This window comes from Ammospiza caudacuta, chromosome 19, assembly GCF_027887145.1.
Source record: "Ammospiza caudacuta isolate bAmmCau1 chromosome 19, bAmmCau1.pri, whole genome shotgun sequence".
NCBI classification, from domain to species: domain Eukaryota; kingdom Metazoa; phylum Chordata; class Aves; order Passeriformes; family Passerellidae; genus Ammospiza; species Ammospiza caudacuta.
The window spans coordinates 9,354,821-9,374,699 of record NC_080611.1 but is presented as its reverse complement, the minus strand read 5'-3'; the positions used below and the strand labels follow the sequence as shown (position 1 = coordinate 9,374,699).

General features: G+C 40.7%; 1 protein-coding gene across 7 annotated transcripts in view; it reads left to right on the top strand.

Moving 5' to 3' along the window:
- The window catches only part of PECAM1 (platelet and endothelial cell adhesion molecule 1), a 31,387-nt gene extending 11,585 nt beyond the window's left edge, over positions 1–19,802 (top strand). For 2 of the 7 annotated variants that reach the window (XM_058817093.1, XM_058817091.1), the window contains exons 11-16: positions 470–540; positions 1,197–1,253; positions 2,498–2,566; positions 6,811–6,867; positions 13,691–13,713; positions 18,264–19,802. In XM_058817093.1, coding sequence (XP_058673076.1) covers positions 470–540; positions 1,197–1,253; positions 2,498–2,566; positions 6,811–6,867; positions 13,691–13,713; positions 18,264–18,296 — 310 coding nt within the window. In that variant the 3' untranslated portion in view covers positions 18,297–19,802. The remainder of the gene's footprint in view (positions 1–469; positions 541–1,196; positions 1,254–2,497; positions 2,567–6,810; positions 6,868–13,690; positions 13,714–18,263) is intronic. The other 5 variants (XM_058817092.1, XM_058817095.1, XM_058817094.1 and 2 more) reach the window with 5 other exon arrangements.
- Positions 19,803–19,879: the final 77 nt, after the last annotated feature.

Below are 19,879 nucleotides of genomic sequence, written 5' to 3'. Positions count from 1 at the left end.
ACCAAATGTGCTTTATGATTGTCATGCAATATTTCTGTGTATAAAGGGCTGTAAGCCTTGCTTCACGTGAATATAGCTTGTTACAGCACACACCTGCAAACAATAGATGGTTGTGCTTCATGTTCCACCTGCTAACACAACAACAGGATGAGGAAATACTCTAAAAATAGAAAAAAAGCCAGATAAGTGAAATACAAGAATGTCAGGTCTGTATCTGAATGCATTTAAATATGGAATAAAATTGAAAATACAGAGGTCATAAAGAAGAATAATTCAATAGGGAACATTTTTGACCTTAAAGTTTCCTTGTGTTTCTCCTAAAGCAAAGGCAAAATTTTCATCGGTTTCAGTGATTAAGAATATGTGGTAGCCAGCATAGACAGTGACTGATCCTTGCACAGAATCATGTTCTTGGTTTTATTGATTGGTTTTGGATAATTATATCAAATTTTATTGGTTTGTTTTTCAGTTCTGCCTTGGCTCCAAGCTTGGCAAGTGAAAAACTAACAAGACCGCCCAGTGATGGAAACTACTATTCAGGTAGGTAATTTTGCTAGGAAACTGTTAGTAAATTGGTTTAATTAAACATCTATTTAAAGTTTTGGACTTCATAGTTATTGTTTGGATGGGGCCCAATGTTTTGGGAATACAGAGGGATACCAATAACATTGTCCAAGGTATCTTCTGTCGTTTTGTCTTTGTACAGTTTTTATGAGCACGTCTTACACAGATTGGTTTATAAGTCTGACACTTCTCCCAGGCAATCAATTGACAATATCACAGATGGAGAAACCATGGTGAAAGAAAATTACTTTCTGCTTTTGACACAGCTGCAAGAAAATTATTTCAGAGAGGAAATTTGAGCTGTGGCACATGGCCCTGTGATGTGACCACAGTTATAGGGATGTTAATTTGCCTGGGCACCTTTCATTGCAGGACCTCAGTGCACTTGGCAATGGCAGGTGGATGTGATGTTTAGAGCATCTGACATAGATAAAGTTACCTCTTGTGTGTTTGTTAGCTGATTATTTAAAAAGCCACATTCTTCCCACCTGAATGTCTTAGTGGGAATCTAAAAGTAGAATGTGTTATATAGAAATACAGATAATGACAGTAGGAATTGCAGCTGTGTAATTCATTTATTTCATTGGTTACAATAAATACTTGTCAGCTCAACTTTGGCTTTCATATTTTAGGATCAGGTTACATTGAAGATAATGAAAACCACATGAAATCAACAGATGAGAGTAAAGGTAATTCCATACCTAAACAATAGATTTTTAAATTATCTTATAATTGAAAGTCTTGATGTTCTAATGGCAGTAGTGAGTAGTAATGTTTGGGCCATCCCTTCTTTCCCATGTCCAAAATGACACCAATAGGACCCTTTTATCAATTGCCTTATGCAGTGTAATTAGCTGTGCTGGATCCCAGGCCATCTAATGATGAGCAGTATAAAAATACAACTTATACTCAAAATATTAAGTTCTATATAACAAATATTCTGATTTGTTTAAAAAACCAAGTTTTTCTACAGTTTTCTACTTCTTTTACTTCTCTGTAATTTCTTCACTTCTCTGGATCTTGAAATATCTAAGAATTAAATCTAAAAATAACCTGAATATCTAAATAAAATAATCTGCCAAATCTGTTCTGCAGGATTTCAGTGTGAATGAATGCTGTGGTTCCTTCCAGCTCTTACAGAAATGTGGTAGAAAACCATCCCCACCCCACTCTAAAAATAGAGTAGAAAGCAGCAGCTGTTTCTGTGTCTGCTGTACCCAGGTAGCCAGTTCCTGTCAGCCCTGGTCCTATAAGTCAGATGTCAGATCATTGCCAGGCTTGCTGAGGGTGTTGTGGCCCAGAAGCATTTTGAGGAGGAAAGTGGGTTCCATTCTAAATGTTTTATGTGGGGCTTGGAGAAAGCTTAGGAGGAAAGTGCTGAAATGGGCAAATTGGCAAAGCAGAAATTTGGAGAATGAGAGGTGATGAGGGAGGCCATGAAAGACATAAAGATGGCTTGAAATGTGGGGAAAGTGCAGAATGGGAAATGTCCTGCCATAGCAGCCACAGAAAACAAGAAAGTAATGGCAGGGAGAGGAAGGGAAGAGCAGCTGGAGCAGAAATATGGGAGAAGCTCTATTTTGTGTTGTGCCACTTTTGAAGGTGTTACATTGCAAGTAACAGTTTTAGGCACAATTTGCATGTCCCACAGCTTCAGAAATCTGCCTTTAGTTGGTCTTCTGCCCTTTGGAGTGGGATGGCCCTGAGGAATGGGCTGGCTGGCCTTACAACTTAGCAGAGTAACTCCCATGTTCCATCAGCAGGGCCTGGTCCTGCACTATCACAGTCACCTGGGATTTGTCCAATAATTTCAGAAAATAAATAAATCTGATTTATCCTGTGATATCCTGTACATAGCAGCAGGATCATGCCCACAGCTCAAACAAAGCATGCAGTCCTACAAAGAAACATCTTCTTGATATTTTTGGGGCAGGACCTGACCTTGAGAGTGCTGAGGTGGATTACACTGAAGTTGAAGTCTCCACGCTTGATCCTCACAGAGGTAATGAACTCTCCAGCCTCTATGGGTTATTTTTGGGAGCAGCTCTGGGGCTGTTGCTGCTCCCTCACACTGGCCTGGTTTGGCACCTGGGGAGGCCAGGGCTGTGCTTTGTGTTGCTGCCAGTCTCCTGCCAGGAGTGCTTCTGAACCTGGCTGATGCTGTGGCTCCTGTGCTGCTGTTCCTGCAGCTCTTCCCCTGGGATCATTCCCATTTACAGGAGGGCTGTGTGGAGCAAGGCTCCCAGCTGGAGCTGTGGCAGCCTGCTGTGAAATATCCATGTTAAAGAGACCAAATTCACTGAGAGCAACTTGAGGTTGCCACAGGGTAAGGTAATGGGGAGAACAGAAACCAGTGGAATTTCCTCCTTTGTAAAGGAACTGGTTGAAGGGTCAAAGCTGTAATTCACTTGTGATAGAGAAGGGAGACCAGTGTTGATTTAGTCTGGAGAGGCCTGGAGACCATCCTGGGTTTTGTGGCACCTTGAACAGAGAAATGAGATATTGATGCCCAGATAACTTTGTCCTCCTCCCTGCAGTAACCAGACCTCAGAGCATGGGGCTGAGGTACGTGTCTGCAGCCTTGAAGGAGAAATAGCCATGGAAATTTATGCCCACTTCAATCATTCTGTGTCATCTGGAGAACTCCAGTGCCATTATGGCCTTGTGTTGAAAGCTGCTAAACCTTTCAGAAATTTGCAAAGGGCTCCAAGTTGGTTAAAGTGAATAAACCCTGCAGGAGAAGTTTATGTTCTGCTCTTGCTTCTTTGCTTCAGCTGAATGAGAGGCAGACTGAGAAAGAAATGGATAAATTTCCTCCTTCCTGGTAGGAAGGACTAGTCACTTATTGCAGAGACCAAAGACATGATTGTTTAGCTGGTGGCACAGATGTTTGGGCAAGAGTGCTCACTCTTCAGGCTTGGCAGCCAAGCCCTCCTGGAACAGCCAGTCCTCCTGTGCTTTGTGTTTTCACTTCCTGCTATCATTCATCACAGAGTCTCTCTTCCCTGTGTTTGAAGCAGGCTATTTACCCACCCCTGCTCAATTCTGCCTTGAAGGACCAGAGTTGTTGTACTCTTCTTCAGAATAGGGCTCATAATTGTTCCAACTGTTTCTGAGTGTGCACTACAATTCTACAATGGTGTAGAACAGTAATGTATCATAGTGCATGATTTAATTTAAAAGCCCTATTAAATTCAAGATCAACACCTATAAAAACAGCATTTTCATCCATTCTTCCTATATAACACTATTCCTGTATATCAGACTAAGCAATAAGGTATTATCTATGCTCTGTAGATAGAACCCCATTAAACCACAGAATAATGTTTACCATAGTTTGTAAATGAGATCAGATGATTTTAATTGAGTGCTGCCTCATGCTACAGACCTATGCATGGCACACAACACTGATAGATTCTGTAATTCTGAGCTGTGCTGGAGTGTACAGAGATATGAGCAGTCCCCTGATCGATTTCCTTTGTTGCCCCAGGACACAGTGGAGTGCTTTGGTTATGGAAATGGAAACTGCACTGAAAGTATTTAATGTGTTCCTCCCTGAGAGCATCCTGAGGATGCTGCTTAAATACAGTTAAATAGAAGAAGTTGTATGAAACCAAGTTACCTCTTGAGCTCTGCACTGCCTATCACAATGAAAACAGGATGAGATTTATTCTTGGGAAAAGAGAAGCAAAGCCAAGTTCCTTAATATTCCTGTATAATAATCATGTACACCCAGAGAGAGAATTTGGCCACAGGGCTGCTGCTGATACTTCTGTTACCTTGATGTTATTGTAAGGTTTTGTTCCCAGTCATAATATTCTTTCCTGTCTGTGTGTGGGTATGACCAGCCCTTCCTAGGGAACAGAACTTTCAGATTATCACCTTGCTCCAAATCCCTTTTCCCTCTTCTGATTCCTCCTGTTTTCTGAAGGAAGACAAAGCAAATCACATTTACCTTTTCTCTGGGCACGCATTGTTCATCCAGCAGCTACACAGAGTCTGACTCCTTCTGCCTTTTGAGGAACTGCAGATTTCTTTGATCTCTCTGGCCTAACCTCAATTTAATTTGTCTTTCCCATCATTTGTTCCTCCTGCCACTGTTGTCAATGTCAATAGTAATGTTCTCAGGAGCAGGAGAGTAATATTTTATGTACTGTGAAAGGCTACTGCAATAATTGCTGCAGTATCTAAGCTGTAGCAGTTGCCTTTTTGTCACTTCTGGGAATTGGGATTGATTGAATGTCACTTCAAACAAAGTTGAAATTATTGTAGAAGGATGAACACCTTGTCTTTATCAGTAAATAATTACTTACATTTGAAAACACTGTTTTACCCTGTTTTTCAAGTAATGTCTAAGCTATCTGTTAATTGCTAGAATACTTTTATCTGGAGTTATTAAATTCAATACTTACTAAGTTTGTATGCTTGACAAAAATACAGTGCTTGTCTTTTCTAAAGCTTAGTTGAGAAAAAAAGATGGCAAGGTGATTTAAACCCTTTATTGGGAATCTGAGCAAAACCAAAAGCAGGGGCTAAAGTCAGATCAGGAAATATCCCTGAAGTGACAAGGCAGAAACTGCTAATCATGGCTGAGTAAGAATGTTCTCCTTATTTTACTTTTATATCTGGTAAATTATCTGCAGGGTGGCAACATTATAAAATTAGTGGGAACAAAATGTCAAATCATCCAAGTAATTTCTCCTGGTGCATTTTTTCAGTGCTAGGATGACTTTTGGAAGGTTGACAAAGGAAATAACATGGGCAGTGGCATTATACCACAATATAATGAAATGGGTATGATAAAAATAAAAAAGCAAACTAAGGAAATGCCTCAAACCAAGTCTTTGCACAGAGTCAATTGGAGTAGTTTTAGGATTGTTACCTGCTAAAAAAGAGTCCTAAACAAAATGAGCTACCTTTGATTAAAATTCCAAGAAGATTAATTCTTACTTCAGTGGAAACTGAATTGATCATTTAAACAGTAGTCTGTAAGCATTTGAAATATGCCTTGAGATCTTAAAATTATTTTGCAAAGCAAGTTCATGCCAAAGCTGCAAGGTTGAAAGCTGTGATTAGACACTTGGGGAAATGTAGCTGCTATTGTTTAAATTAATAGCAGTTTTGCAACTCCATTCTGATGTGTTAGCTCACAGCATTTAAAGGATGCTGAACAGAATTTAAAACCAAAAAATTAATGGAATTAGCTTTGGCAAATCAGAATGTGGTGCCAGAGACACTTGGGTTCTTCAGGGCAATGCAGAACAGTAAGTCCTGACTCTGAGTCTGCAAATCATTATGTCTGAATTCTTTAAATGTTGGGGATTTTTAATAGCTAAAGCACAGGATTCTGTATCCAGAAATTTAAATTTTTTTTTCTTTTTTCTTTTTTTTTTTTTGCAAAGAGGCGACAACAATTAATTTTTTTAAAATTTAACTTTAATTAGAAACATTTAGTTCTTGGTTTGTTGAAAGTCCACAGAAGAAAGTGATTTTCAATGCACAGTTTTGGAGCACTTTGATTGTCCAGGGATTTTTAAACTACAGCCATACAATAAATCCAGGAGATTGTTCTATTCTCCTACTGACCAGAAGTTTATGCTGACCACAGAGAAAATGATTCTTGCTATTTTCAGGCCTCTCTGTCAAAAGGAGACCTTTCCCAGATGAATGGAAGCTGTGCAGTGTGAAGTCTGCAAATATTCTTGAGACATTTCCCAAAGCGCAGCAATTTAATTTTTTTTTTTTTTTGCCATTAAGATTTAATCAGGCTGGTTGCCAAAAGGCTTTATGTTAGTCTTCCAAGTGATAGATCTCCTCAGGGCTAGGATCCCTAAATCCTTAGAACAAATTGAAGAAGCTCTTCAAAGTGATCCAGAGAAACCATTCTCCAGTGGTAGATGTCTCTGTGAAATTAAAGCAGTATTGGTTCAAGTTCAGAAGAAGATTAGGAGGATGTTGAAGTCAAATTTAGAAAGGGAAGCAGATTTTCATCATCAATTTTACATAGAAGGAGACATCCTTCTCTCAGACCCTTACAGGCTGGGTTTGGGGAGGGGGTTGTGCTTACTTTTCACACAGACTCCACAGGCTCATTGCTGCTTATGTAGCTGCTTCTCCTGAAAGTAAAAAGTGTGTTCTGTTTGTTTAAGGAGCTTTTCATAAGGCAAACAAAACAAAAAACAAACAAAAAGAAAAAAGAAAACAATAAAAGAAAATATATTGATTCTGTGCCAATACATTTTCCAGCTCCTGAACAGAAGGGGACTGAAACAGTTTATAGTGAAATCAGAAAAACTAATAATGGTAAGTAAGCTAGTGAAAAATTAAACACTTTAAGGAAACGTGTGTGTAGAGGTTAGGGATAAATTTGTGACTGAATATTTTATAAGATAATATTTAGACTGAATATTTAGAACATAATTGCCATAATAAAGAAGAGCTGCAAGTCACATTGGATAGGAACATACCAAAGTGCAGCTACAAAATCACAGAAGTTGATAAAATGCATGACATCTTCATGGCTCCTTGTAAATCAATGGTATTAATATTTGTAATATCTACTTCATCAGCCCATTTGTGCTGGATCTGCTGAATATTTAGGCCATACATCTGGATCTGAATCAAGATCCCTGTTAGGGATCTGGATTCTAGGTCCTGTTATCTCAAACTGCTCAAGAGAAACATTTGTCTCTGAACTGACCATGTTTGTCACATGCTATAAAATATTCCATTTGCTTTGGGTGTAACTCCAGCAAATATCTATAAAGGCCCCAACAGCAGCCTCTCCAAGCCTTTACAGCAATGTGATCATTTCAGCAGCTCCTCTAACACAGACCTGTGTGTGGGCAGTGGCAGCTTGCTGGCAATTACTGTCTGTAAATGTTCTGGCACTAATCAGTTCAGAGACAGTGCCTTAAAAGATTATTTTACTTCATTATTTATTTCATCATAGATTGTCAAAGTCTGAATTGGAAAGGATTTCCTCTCCTCTCTTGTGTTAGGAAGTCTAGATTTGTAAATATTAGGGTTGCAAGCCATTCATATTTTGTCCCCATTCAGGCTTTATTGTGTGCCATTTTTAATTTTTGGTTGTGCTTTAAGTTTCTATTTTTTCTATAAGGCATTTCCCACCTCTGACACAGTATATCTCTGGGGAATCTTTTATTGTGAGGGTCTCCATGTACTTTAGAAAACATTACTTAATTTTTCCTTGTTAGGACTTACATGGCAATTTTTATCTCCATTTTACAGCTGAATAAACAGAGAGATTAGGTCATGCATTAAGGCAAAGTGTTTAGAGAGTGACAACAGTGGCAAAGGAATTTCAGAATCCTTGGTGCTGTGCCTGTGTGGTGTACTCATTTTTCACAGCCTTGCAGTGAAAATCAGAATATCTTTCACACTTAAGAGTGTGGCCAGACACATCATGCAGAACCACCAAGAGAAAAAACTCAGTTTATTTTAGGGCTGAGCCCCAAGGCCACAAATGTTCTGAAATGTTCTCCAGTGAGTGTGAACTGGACCTATCAAAAGCTGCAGAAGCTGCTGTGTTACCCCCACCTGCTCTGCCCAGGTGTGAGGGTGACTCTCACACCACTCACCAGCCCTGCTTTTTTCTGGTACATAACAGAGGGTGCAAACTCCAGGTTGGTACAGCAGAGCTGAAATTCAAAGATCATTTAAAAGACTGTAATACCATAAAGTGGGAACTCAGTAAAATGGGATATGATTGAAATTCTGAGCTGAATTAAGCAGAGGTTCTGCAAACACCCCTTAATCTTGCAGTCCACTTGCTCTTTTAGGCATAACATTCTACAGCTTCAGTTATTCTTGGAAACACAGTGCCAGTTTATTGTTTCAATCACGTCTGTTTTTCCTGACTGATACACAGGAAAAGTGTTTCAATTAGATAAGCAGTGCATCACCCAGCAGTGCAGTGCTAGCTTACAGTTAATGTAACACTACCTTGGATTTTTCATAGGCTGTGTGATTGTGAGGTGGTAAAGTGTAAATGCAGTGGAGGATCCCTATGAAATATTCTATTTTAATATCTATTAATATAAGCATATCAAATGATGCAAATTGTGACAGATGTTGAACATGACTAGTGGGTGCAGAAGTTGATTTACCATTCTATTCTTTGATATTTTTGAGCAAAAGCCCAGGAGTACAAGCAGCTTCAGGAAGGCAATGATTCAGACAAACGTGTCCTTGGGGAAATCACATGAGTTTAGGAATTGGTGTCAACTACACAGTTTGACATATTTAACCCCTGAGACCTATGTAACATTTTATTATTATTTGTTTGTAGATAACTATTGTGGTTTAATTAGAATTGAATGCTTCATAAGCAATTTTGTCTTATGAAGGGGTTTCTGTGCATTCCATAAATTGTGTGCACTAGAGAGGAAGCTGAAGGACACTCAGTATTTGTTATGTCTGACAAGTTCTTTGTGCCTGAGCTAAAACATTTTTGCTCTTCATTCTTCTAACAACTCTCACTGCTACCCCCAGTAAGGCAGATGCCATAGCAGGAACCAACTCCTGTATTTTGAGTTCTGTAGCTGTTGCTATAGAGTTTTGTTGTTATTGAGTTCTGTAGCTGTTGCTTGCTCTTATCCAAAATCTGCACCAGGAGCCCATAGTGCTGATAATGCTCTGATCTTTCCCAGGCCTTTGGCAGTGTGCTGAGCATCTGTCATTATGATTTTTCTTTTTATTTTCCTGGTGCTGGCTATGCTTTCTCCTGCTTCTGCCATCTGAGTGCCTCCACCACACTGTGGATAAGACTCCCCATCCTCCCTGCTGTGCTGTTTTCCTCCTTCTGAGTGCCAGGACTCAGGAGGTGGTTTTACATTTACATAGACAGGAACAAACTGTCAAATGCACATTTAACTCCCAGAAGACTTGCAGGTGGTTGACTACAGTTAACTCATTTGCAGTGGGAAAAGCAGGTGATTTGTGAAATTCCATTCTAGTCAGGTATGTTTTGATTGAAAGTCAAATAACGTCAGTCTCTGGTTGGTTGGATGCTGGATTTCCTCTGCTGTAATGAGAGTTTAAGGAGGATGCTGCTCACTTTGCTCTGTTAGCAACTGTGAGATAAGAAGTTGTCCTTGCATTGTTATTGAAAGATTAGTTGAATTCAGAAGCACATTTGGTGTTCAGGATGTTTACATGGGCATTGTTTTTAAGCCTTTTCTAGAGCAATGGGCTTACTTTAGTATTTTACATAAAATACCAAAAACGTCAAGCCTCAGCTTTAAATCAGACCTTACATCCAAATGGCAGTTTGGGGAATGGTCAGTGAGTGCCATTCAGGTCAGTAACAGCTTTGTGTAAAAGTCCTTCAGGCTCACCAGGGTGAACTGATTTCCTTAAAATTTTGCTTTCTCTGGTTGCTCTGTGAAAAGGCCAAAGCATGTTGTGAGCCAGGAATACCCAGCCTAGTTCCAAAGTTGCTGCTTTTTGTTCAGAAAGAAGTGATATGGTCTAAAACTTCAGCAAAACAGGCAATTGTCCAAATCCCCAGGCTGCCAGGAGCGATAAAATGGCTCTGACCCTGCTGCCTCCTGTAGCTGTGCTGGATCCAGGCTGGCAGCTCTTCCTGAGGGAGCCTCAGGATGTCTCACACCAGTTCAGCTGCCTGGGTGGAGGCTCTTTCAGGCATGATTTATTTCCATCACACCTTTCATCTTCCCAAGGGGCAGCAGGGGCAGGAAGCCCAAGCATCTCCATGCTGGTTCTTTATCTCAGCTCCAGCCCTTCCCTCAGTGTTGATCCCAGGTTTTGGGATTGCACAGGCTTGCAATCAGGCTCCTGTTCGTGTTGCTGAGGAGAATTGCAGCCAACTCCAGCTCACAGATTTCCTCACGTTTTTCCAGGACACTTCCTGTGGAAGATGATGTTATTGGTACAGTCTTTCTCCCTCAGTGAACTCTGTCTTTGCTGTGTGTCAGACCCAAAGCTCATAGAAGCCAGTGATAAGCTTTGCACTGATTTTATGTGCACTGGACTGAGCTCACTGTGGCTTATTGCAAGATAACAATTCCCAATTTCTTATAGGAAAGTGGAAATCCAGCAAACAAAATGCAGAACCAGCCTTTATGCTGCTAAGTCTGGAAAAATGAGTTGGTCACTTTAGAAGCAATTGCAGCACTGAGACAGGAAATTCTAAGAGTCCTACAGCAACCAACAATGTACTATGGAAAAATAAATATAGCCCAGTGGAAAGAGGCATGAGAAATCCCCTTTGCATTCACAGGGTTGGAACAAATCTATTTGAAATCAGCTCTAGCAATCAGGAAATCTGCTCAAATACTTTCCTGCTACTGAGCCTCGGGCTTAACACCTACATCTTAGCCAGAATAATTTCCCACTGGATCCTTTTCCAGCATAGGAAGAACTCACAGGGTCTGGGGATTCATTGTGCTCCTCAGAACTCAGGTGTTAGGGGCACATGATAGTTGCAGGCAGTCCAGAGCCAGGCAAATAACTTGTCCTCTCTCCAGTATAAAAATTCTTTGGATCTTTGGGCTTCTAGACATATTCTAGACTCATGCCTGGATCTGTGAGACATTGATTCCAGAGCCAAATGCTTACAACAGCTTCAGCCAAAAATCAGGCAAAGCCAGATGGTTTCAGTGAGGCACAAATATGCAGGGAGCTTCTGACCTTGCTTGAACCTGCAGAGCAGAGCTGCATTACGTGCATGCCCCGTGTCAGAGCTGTTCCCAAGCTGCCTGCCAAGATTCCCTGATGGAAGCTACTGCTCCAGTAAAGGTCTTGGCAGAACTTTGTGTGTGTCTGCAGCTCAGCACCTTTGGTTCAAGGTCTGACATCTTGGCTTCCACCAGGGCTGGAGGTGCCTTGGAGGTGGATTGATAATTGCAGCTGTTTAGGCACATATTCTCCTCTCCATAACCTCTAGCAGCAAGAAATGGAAGAGCAGGTGGGGCTGACAGTGTCTTAAACTCCTGCTATATTCACTTCTTTGTAAAAATGTGTTCTTTGAATTTAAAATCGCATCAGCTAGAAGCAGTACCAAGAGTTTAGATCCATCAGAAGTCCGTAAAACCACCTACCTTTTTTAGACTTGGGAATATTTTAGAAATCACCAGTATCAGACCTTCAGCTCTGATTCCTTTCACAAAACATGGAGCTTTTTCTGTGTGTCTAGAATCCAGCATTTCTCAATTCCCCAGTTTTGGCAGTAAGGGAAAGCAAGGTGTTATGAAAAATCTGTCAGTTCTACAGTAAAACTCGTAAAAAAGTAAAACCACCTCTTTTTTATTATTTATTTTTTAAAACAAAAATGAAATAAAAAAAGATTGTGAAAAGATTGACATGGTAAAGAATCAGCAAAAGCACTGTGTCACCATGCCTTTATTAGTGGCTGCCCTGAGTGGTACCTGTAGAAATCAGCCAGGCTCCCACAGCACTTCCCTGACACAGAGTGTGACATTTCCTGGCAGGGCTGTGACACTCAGCTAGAAAGCCCCAGAGTCTGGAAGTGGGTGACAGGTAACAAGGAGGCAGGATCACTGGCACTGTGACCTCCAAGCCCTGGGTAGCCAACATCCCGTTGTTTGAAGTCTGGAATTTACACAAAATTTCTCATTTCCTCCTTCCTGTGAGAACAATACATTGTGACAGAGACTAAATGACAGCTTGTTAATGCTCATTTCATAGACCTTATGTATGGTTTTGTCCACTTAAAGCCAAGCTTTGATGTAGCATTGGCTCAGCAGTGGTTTTGTTCAATTCTGTTGGCTTTCAGGACACAAAAATGCTTTTGTGTGTGTTCCATGTAACTTCTTCTTTTGTTTCCTAATGTCTAGTCGTATGTGGATCAATCTTGCCAAACACTGAGATCAATTTTGTACTGAATTTGAGTTCATGTACTGCTGTGAGGTGCTGTAGTTACCTGAGTTTTTAATCCTTTACTTAGGCTAAAAGTTCTGGGTGGAAAACTCCAAATGTACCATGTCAGAGACCTTCACCTGTACTCAGTTTCCTTTTACTTCTGCTGGCTGACAAGGGAGTTTCTAAAAGACTTTTATTGGAGTCTAATAGTGGTATAGTGCTCTGCATAATGTCCCTTTATTTAGTGATTTCAGGGAACTTCTCAAAATTTGCATAAGTGTTCTGTCTATGGAAGACTGATTTTTAAATTTGCATTTAAAAAATACATAATTATAAAAAAACATAGATTGAGAAACTAACTTTCATTTACATAAAAAGCACAGGGAAGATTAACCCAAGGCCCAGTTCAACCCCTTTTGTTGAACATTTCATGAATTTCCTTCACACAGCCTCTCTCCAGTGAATCTGATATATTTTGCAAGAAAATACCCTTCAAGATTCAGCACTTACTTTTGTCACATGTGAAATATCTCAACAGAACATACAGATGAGCACTCTTAACCCTTGAAATCCTCTCCTAAAACTGGAGTTACTTTGAGAGGGGAAAGAAATAGTTATGTTTTGGTATTTGAATGTATTCTGTGAAATTTCTGAGTAGCTAAATCCACTTTTTTTTAAAATAAGTGTATGATCCAGTCTTAAAGTTCACTGACCCTAAAAGGAAAGAGCTTGCTGGCCCTCAGGTTTTTCATTGGGAACAAGGAACTTTTTATTAATAAAATGTCAGGTGTCTTTGCTGTTATTTCAACAAAGATGTTATATATAACAAAGATGTTATTTTTGCCCTGAAAATTATATCCTCGACTGGAATTCTGCAATACATTATTTTCCTGGCAAGGAACTGGATTAGGAAGTAAAATGCTGATGAGAACTTGCCTCTAAAAGGAAGACTCTCTTGTCCAGTAACAGATTGTGCCCTCACTAGAGAATTCTACTCTAGCACATGATCAGGGGAGCTGCCAAACAGGTCCTGCTCAGTGTGGGCTTTGAAATGTCTGTCTCATCCCTGCACTTGGATTAAACTAGAACTTGCATACTGCTCAAAGCCCAGAGCTTTAACCTTAGCTGTAGGTAGGAATTTTACATCATTGCAAAGTGAACAAAAGGGTTGAAGTACCTATACCTGCATTTTCTGGAACATAAAACTGGTCACACTGCAAGGTGCCATTTCATAATTTATACATTGTATTTTATTTTGCAGATTCTATGGAAAACAGGCATTCTGTAAGTATATATTTTATGCAATCAGTTAAATACAGAGACATGTTGAGGTGATTGTGCATCTGGTGAGATGGTGCTCAAGGGTTGATGTGGTTTATTTGTTGCTGGGATCTTTGCAGGACAGATATGGGACAATCCCTTTGTATTTAGTTTCATGGATCAGACTTTCAATCCTCTGTTTGTAGAATGGTTTTAGGAGTCTGTGGAAGGGACTGGAGTTTGGGGGTGCTGGTGCACAGATAACATCTCCCAGGAGATCATTGTCACCTGCACAGCTTTGGGTCTGTGCCACCAACGCTGGCAGGGTGGCATGAGGTGAGGGATGGCTCCAGATGAACACTGCTCACCTGTAAATGCATCACTGGGGACAGAGCTGCTGCTGCAGTGCCCTCTGTCATCCCCAGTGGCTGTGGCAGTGCCAGGAATGTGCCTGCTCACACAGCCCCTGGGACTGGGACGCCCAGAGAGGTGAGCTCCCTCCTCAGGTGTGCACAGGGATGGGTTCAGCCCAACTTGCAGAATTCCCTTCTGTTCACTCTCTGGGGCTGTTTCCTCCTGGGTTTTGGTAGAGCAGGTAGGATGACTCCAAGGGCTGTTAGTAAACTGAGACCTTGTAAGAAGTTTTGAAGGCAAACAGTTTTTATTGCAGAGCACAAAGCTGGGTCATAGCTGGGTCACAGAAGTGGGACTAATACCATCCATATAGATGGAGGATCTCAGCTAAAAATGTGAAGTTTTGTCAATGTTCTGTGGGTGGTGAACAGCTTCATAGTGCTAAGAAGCCAGTGGCAAAATATGGAATTTTTTTAAATAGAAGAAATCTGTTGAATGAGCTGTTCCTCTGCCCTCAGGAGATCTGAGAAGCAGGGAACTCACATTTCAGGAGTACTTTTATGAATGTTAGATATGCTATCAAACCCAACTCAGACTAAGCAGACAGTTGCTTTTTGCCACCCACTTTGTGACTTTGGAGCTTGTACTTAAGAAGAAAAAAAGGAGAGACTCATAAATAAGAATCACAATAGCCCAGTCTACGTCAGCTCATGGCATCCATTTGAGTTTTGAAAGGCTCCATCAGCACTCCCCTCCCCATGGGACACACAGGCAGCCCATTGTATTATTTACAGACACTGGCAGTGCACTGAAGGTCACAGATTGTGTTACAATAAACAGACTCATATTAACACAGGCCAGCAGGGTTTATAGTGTCATTGTCTCTCTTAGTTAAAAGGTCTGTTTTTATTCTTTGCTCTCAGTTTTCTAAAAATACGTTGAGCTGAACCCTCCCCTGGGTTATACCAGGCATTCCTTGGAGAGTCATGCAGAAGAAAGTTTGTCCCTGTCCAACACAAAAGAAAAAATGGTCAAGGGTGGCTGTGACAGACATGAAGTGTAAGCTCAGGGAGGAGGTTTTGTCTTCTTTTTTCCACAGCCTACATAATTTCTAATGGACACAAAGATGTTTTTTTGTTTTCCTGTGGCCAAAAGTGAGTAAAATATGGAAGTATAAGAAAAAGTCAGTGCAAATAAAAACTGACCACCCTGTGTGAATCACTTTCATAATTAATTTGGCTATTAAAGCTTGCTAAACCAGGCAATCCGTGAAGTAATGTCAGATTGAAGGAAGAAAAGTGTCAGCTGAGGGCAGTGTTTTCTTTGTGCTTCTTTTATTGCTCTCATGTTAGCAGTAGAAGGGTAATAAAAGTAGTTATTCTGTAAAACTAATCTCATTTTCAGAAACACCCCAGAGCAAAGTCAGTTTTATAACACTTGTACATCTTGCTTGAGTTTTCCTAGAAGCTGTCTGATTCAGTTAATGTCTGAGACATTGTCCCTCCTTAGCTGTACTGTTCATGTATTAACATAGAAACTATTCCTTTTTTTTTCATTATTAGTGCTTTAAAGGGCATAGCGAAAGAACAGAGCCTTTTCTTCTGCTTCTTAAATTCCCACTTCTGTTCCCAATAAAGCCTGTGACAAAAGCAGCACCTCTCTCTCCAAATAAGTGACCGAAAATTTCTTCATTTTCCATTCCCTCTACTTGTCTCTCAACACTTTACAGGCCACACAGATGAACACAGAAGAGGCAGGGAGCTGCTAAGGTGCTTTTTAACATCATTTTGTTGCAACTGGTTTTTTTTTTTCAGTAGCTCATTTTCACACATGCTTAACTGTGATGTATCTCAGAGGTTTGGTCCAAATGAGGAGCTGTTGATCCTACTCATGAAAAGGAAAATGCTCCTTATAAAGTGATCAAGTGGCTTAAACTTCCTCCCCAGCTGTTCTGCTTCTTGATAGCCAAATGAAGGGTTTGGCTCTGAGGTGAAGTTGCATTTGATCTGCTGCTCCCTCATTTGTGAGTGGAAGGGGCCTTCAGGATCTGGACTGCTCAGCTGGCACCTGAATCCCAGGGAATGCCACAAGAAAATTTACAGAATTCAGCTCTTTTTAGGAAGTAATAGATGTTCCAGAGGTGTGAGACAAAGGAGTACAGCACAGAGGAGTATTTTGCTAAGAGCTCTGTTTTCAGGGAGGATATGCAGCCTTTTTATTTCAGTAATGGTGGTGGAGACTCATCAGATCCCAATGTCCTTTTAACTCCCTAAATTCCAATAATGTGCATTCCACTGCTCAGATAAAGTCTGTTAGCATTCAGTTCTGCATTGCTCTTCCAGATGCCTCGGGCATAACAGAAAACTGCTTTGTGGAGATGGAAGATGTAGCAAATCATTTTAATGGTTGCTAGTCCTGCTTTTGTGCATTTGCCCCTATGTAGTTTCTGTCAGAATAAATATAATTCAGCAGGGAAAATTAGGAACTTTGTTTCTTCACTGAGAGACCATGACAAAATTGAGTTCAGACTTTTAGTAAACACTGTGTACTGACACAGGTGCATTGAAAGGGTTTATATTATGTCAATAGATGCATTTAGAAAAATAATTAGTCCAAGTTTGAGTTTCTTGAACTATATAAAGGCTCAGTTGCAGTACAGGTTGTGACTGATTTGCAGTCCAGAGTACCTTGAACCTGAATGTCTTGGATTTTTAGGTCATTTTGAAAGGAACCTGAAGTTTTATGTCAGAGGTTGCTTCCCTCCATCTCCTCTGTTTCAGAAATTTGTATCTTAAATGCAATCCATAGGAAGTATTTGCAAAAGAAATGAATTACTTAGAGAGGAACTGGGAGGAGGTTTCCTTCCTGAAATCAGAGCTGGCAATCTTTCTAAGTTATTTAATGGTCCCAGTTTCTGAAAACATATTGAAGGAAATATCTTGACAATGAGATAGCCACTTCGCCAAACACTAATTGGTATTGTGTCAAATTTACCTCAGCAGTACATTCTGACTTCACATCTCCTCCTCTCCTGCTCCCTCCTGGATGTGTTTGTGTATTTGTTTGTTGGGTTCTGTCCTAGGGGTTCAGGAGCACTGGCAGTACATGAGGACATTGTGTACTTTTAGTGCCTATTTGTCCAAGCTCAGCATGTGCCCTCTGAGACAGAAACCTGTACAATTTACATCTCTCTGCAGGAATTCCTAGGTGTTATTCAGTGACTTTCTCATGTTACTCAAGTGATCCCAAAAGTATTTTCTCAGTGTTAAAGGAATTTCCATTGCCAGCTCCAAGGGGGACCTGGCCTGTGTTTAACTGTGCACATTAACATGGCACAATGGTTTCAGACAGGAAGGGAAGATGAAGGATGTGTCCAGTTAAAATTGGGGAGGGGATTTCAGGCAGTCAGGATATGAAAAACAAGGTGATACTCTGAAATAAACACTGAATTATAAACCAGGAATTCCTCTGACTCATGGGGCAAATCCTTTGGGGGTAAGTCCACAAAAGGAACGAGGCGCCTCGGTGCTGACAGACTGAGCTGAGGTTAGAGGCCACCACGTACCCTGAGCAGAGACTGTTGGAGGGAGACTTTGGCAACCAGCACCAGGAAAGACTTGACAGCTGTGAATCCCCAGTGGACAGAATGATTTCTGTCATATATTGTGAAAACAATGAAGTTTGGGCTCTCTCTGTGCCCTTTCCCACTGGCTGGAGCAGAGGGCTGCTCTGTGTGCCCTCTGTGCCTGCCAGTGCCAGGCTTTTCCCTGGAGATCTCCCCTGGCACGGCTCGTGCAGGAACACAGTGTACAGAATTCAGGTGCTGCATTGTTCCCTGTGAGACACCACCCTTAGGGAAAGGTTTTAATTCCCCTGGACTGACACTGGGGTCTGACTGTGGCTCCTAGTAAATGAGGGATCTGACCTCCAGGTGTGTTTAGTGCCAGCAGTTCTCTTAAAAATCCAACTTTTATCAGTAAGCACCCACTTACAGATGTTGGTGATTAACAGTTTTGGGGTCTAGCTTGTAATTGTTACTCTAAATCTCCCACTGTCTTACTTCTTTCTCTCTCATGAAGATAATACCAATGTCTCCCCAGAGAACAGTGAGGTTTTATTAGCTCACTGTGGAGGGTTCTAAGGGATATGTGACAGGACAGAGGGTAGGGGCACAGCTATACTCACACCTTGTTTTTTTTCTCTTTTGCTCTTTTTGCCAGCAGAGAATATATGGGCATCCTGATGCTACCTAGTGCAGTCACCTCAAAGATCAGCTGGAAGAAGAAAACAACATAAGATGGAAGATGTTGCAAGTGTTCCAAAGGCTTTGCAGCAGTTATTTATGAGTTTGCCAGACTCATCTTTTCAAAGTTTATTTCCTTAGGAGGAACAATAGAGATGTTCCTAAAGCATTTAATGGAAAAAAATTACAAATAAAAATTCTCATAGGAAAGTGGCTCTAGAAACCACTGACCCAGGTTCTCATCTGTAATTTCTCCTGCTAATGCAATTTTGCCTTTTTTGCCTCCAGTTCATCATGCTCTAAGGAAACAAAGGGGGAGCTACAGCTGAAGAAGTAGATTTCTACAATGCAGCAACTACTGTGATACCAGTAGGACATAGAAATATCTAGGCTTGCTTTAAACTTGCTAAGTTGGTTATCAGTGCCCCCACTGTGGCAGAACAGAGCTCAGCACAGCCTGGCCAGCCATGGATGTCCCTTGGCATGGCCTTGCAGCTCGTGCTGAGCTCCCTGTGCTGCAGCAGCTGGACTGCTACCAGGCTTGGAGCCAGCTCAGTTACAACCCACAGGGACGTGACACTGCAGGGAGCTCTGGGCTCCCTAAAAACTTGAATAACTGTTCAGAGATTCACACTTTGCCCAGTGCTTCTGTCAGAGGCACAAACAGCCTTTATTCTTCGCTAAATTGCTTTTCCCCTTTAAAAGTTCTGATGCTTGTTGGTTTATTTGATGTGATGGTTCTTCAAGAAATGATTGGCCATCACAGCTATTTTGGATGATTCTATGATAAGTTTTCATTGAGTGGATATAAAACACCCAGGTCAGTGAGTTTGTACCAGAAAATCCTATTATGTACAATCCTAATTCCTCTGATTTTATGAGACGTCTGAAGTTGTACTTGTGTCCAGTTTGTCCAGTATGGAATTCCATAACAATCCTTTTTCTCTATAGCATGATAAACCACTAACACTGATCTAGTTTGGACACAGATGTAATCCTGCAGCCCATGTTTATCTCAGCTGCATTAATTTAAAAAAGAACAAAACAAAAGAGAAAAAATACTGCCTCCAACCCCTTAACCAGACAGCCTTGGATATTGCAGTTGCTCTCTTTTTCTTACTGCAAATTAAATTCCTACAACATCTGGGCCACAGGTAAGAAGGTTCTCATTTTAATTAGAAAATAGTAAAAAAGAGGCCATGGGTTTGTATATAGATATATAATTATTGCTTTAAGCACTGCATCAAAGGTGCAAAACCAGCAAGAAACACAAAAATAGGAGGATATAAACCTCCATTCCAAATGTTTAAAATTTCAAGCTCCAGTTACTGATTAATATTTCTAATTTATTGTTCCCTGTGCAAATGTTGTTTGTATCATGAGCCTGTCACAACTGACTGACTTCATAGCTCTCTTCTGTTGACAAATGTTCTTTCAGCATCCCGTGAGTGTCCATGCAAATGCGTTAGTGTAAGAAATGTGAAAAGGTATTTTAATAAAGAAAACTCTGAATTGACCTTTGCACTGGATCTTGCACATTCATGTTGCAATGAATGCCTGTGAAGTTTTTTATTTGTGATGAGCCACAGGTGC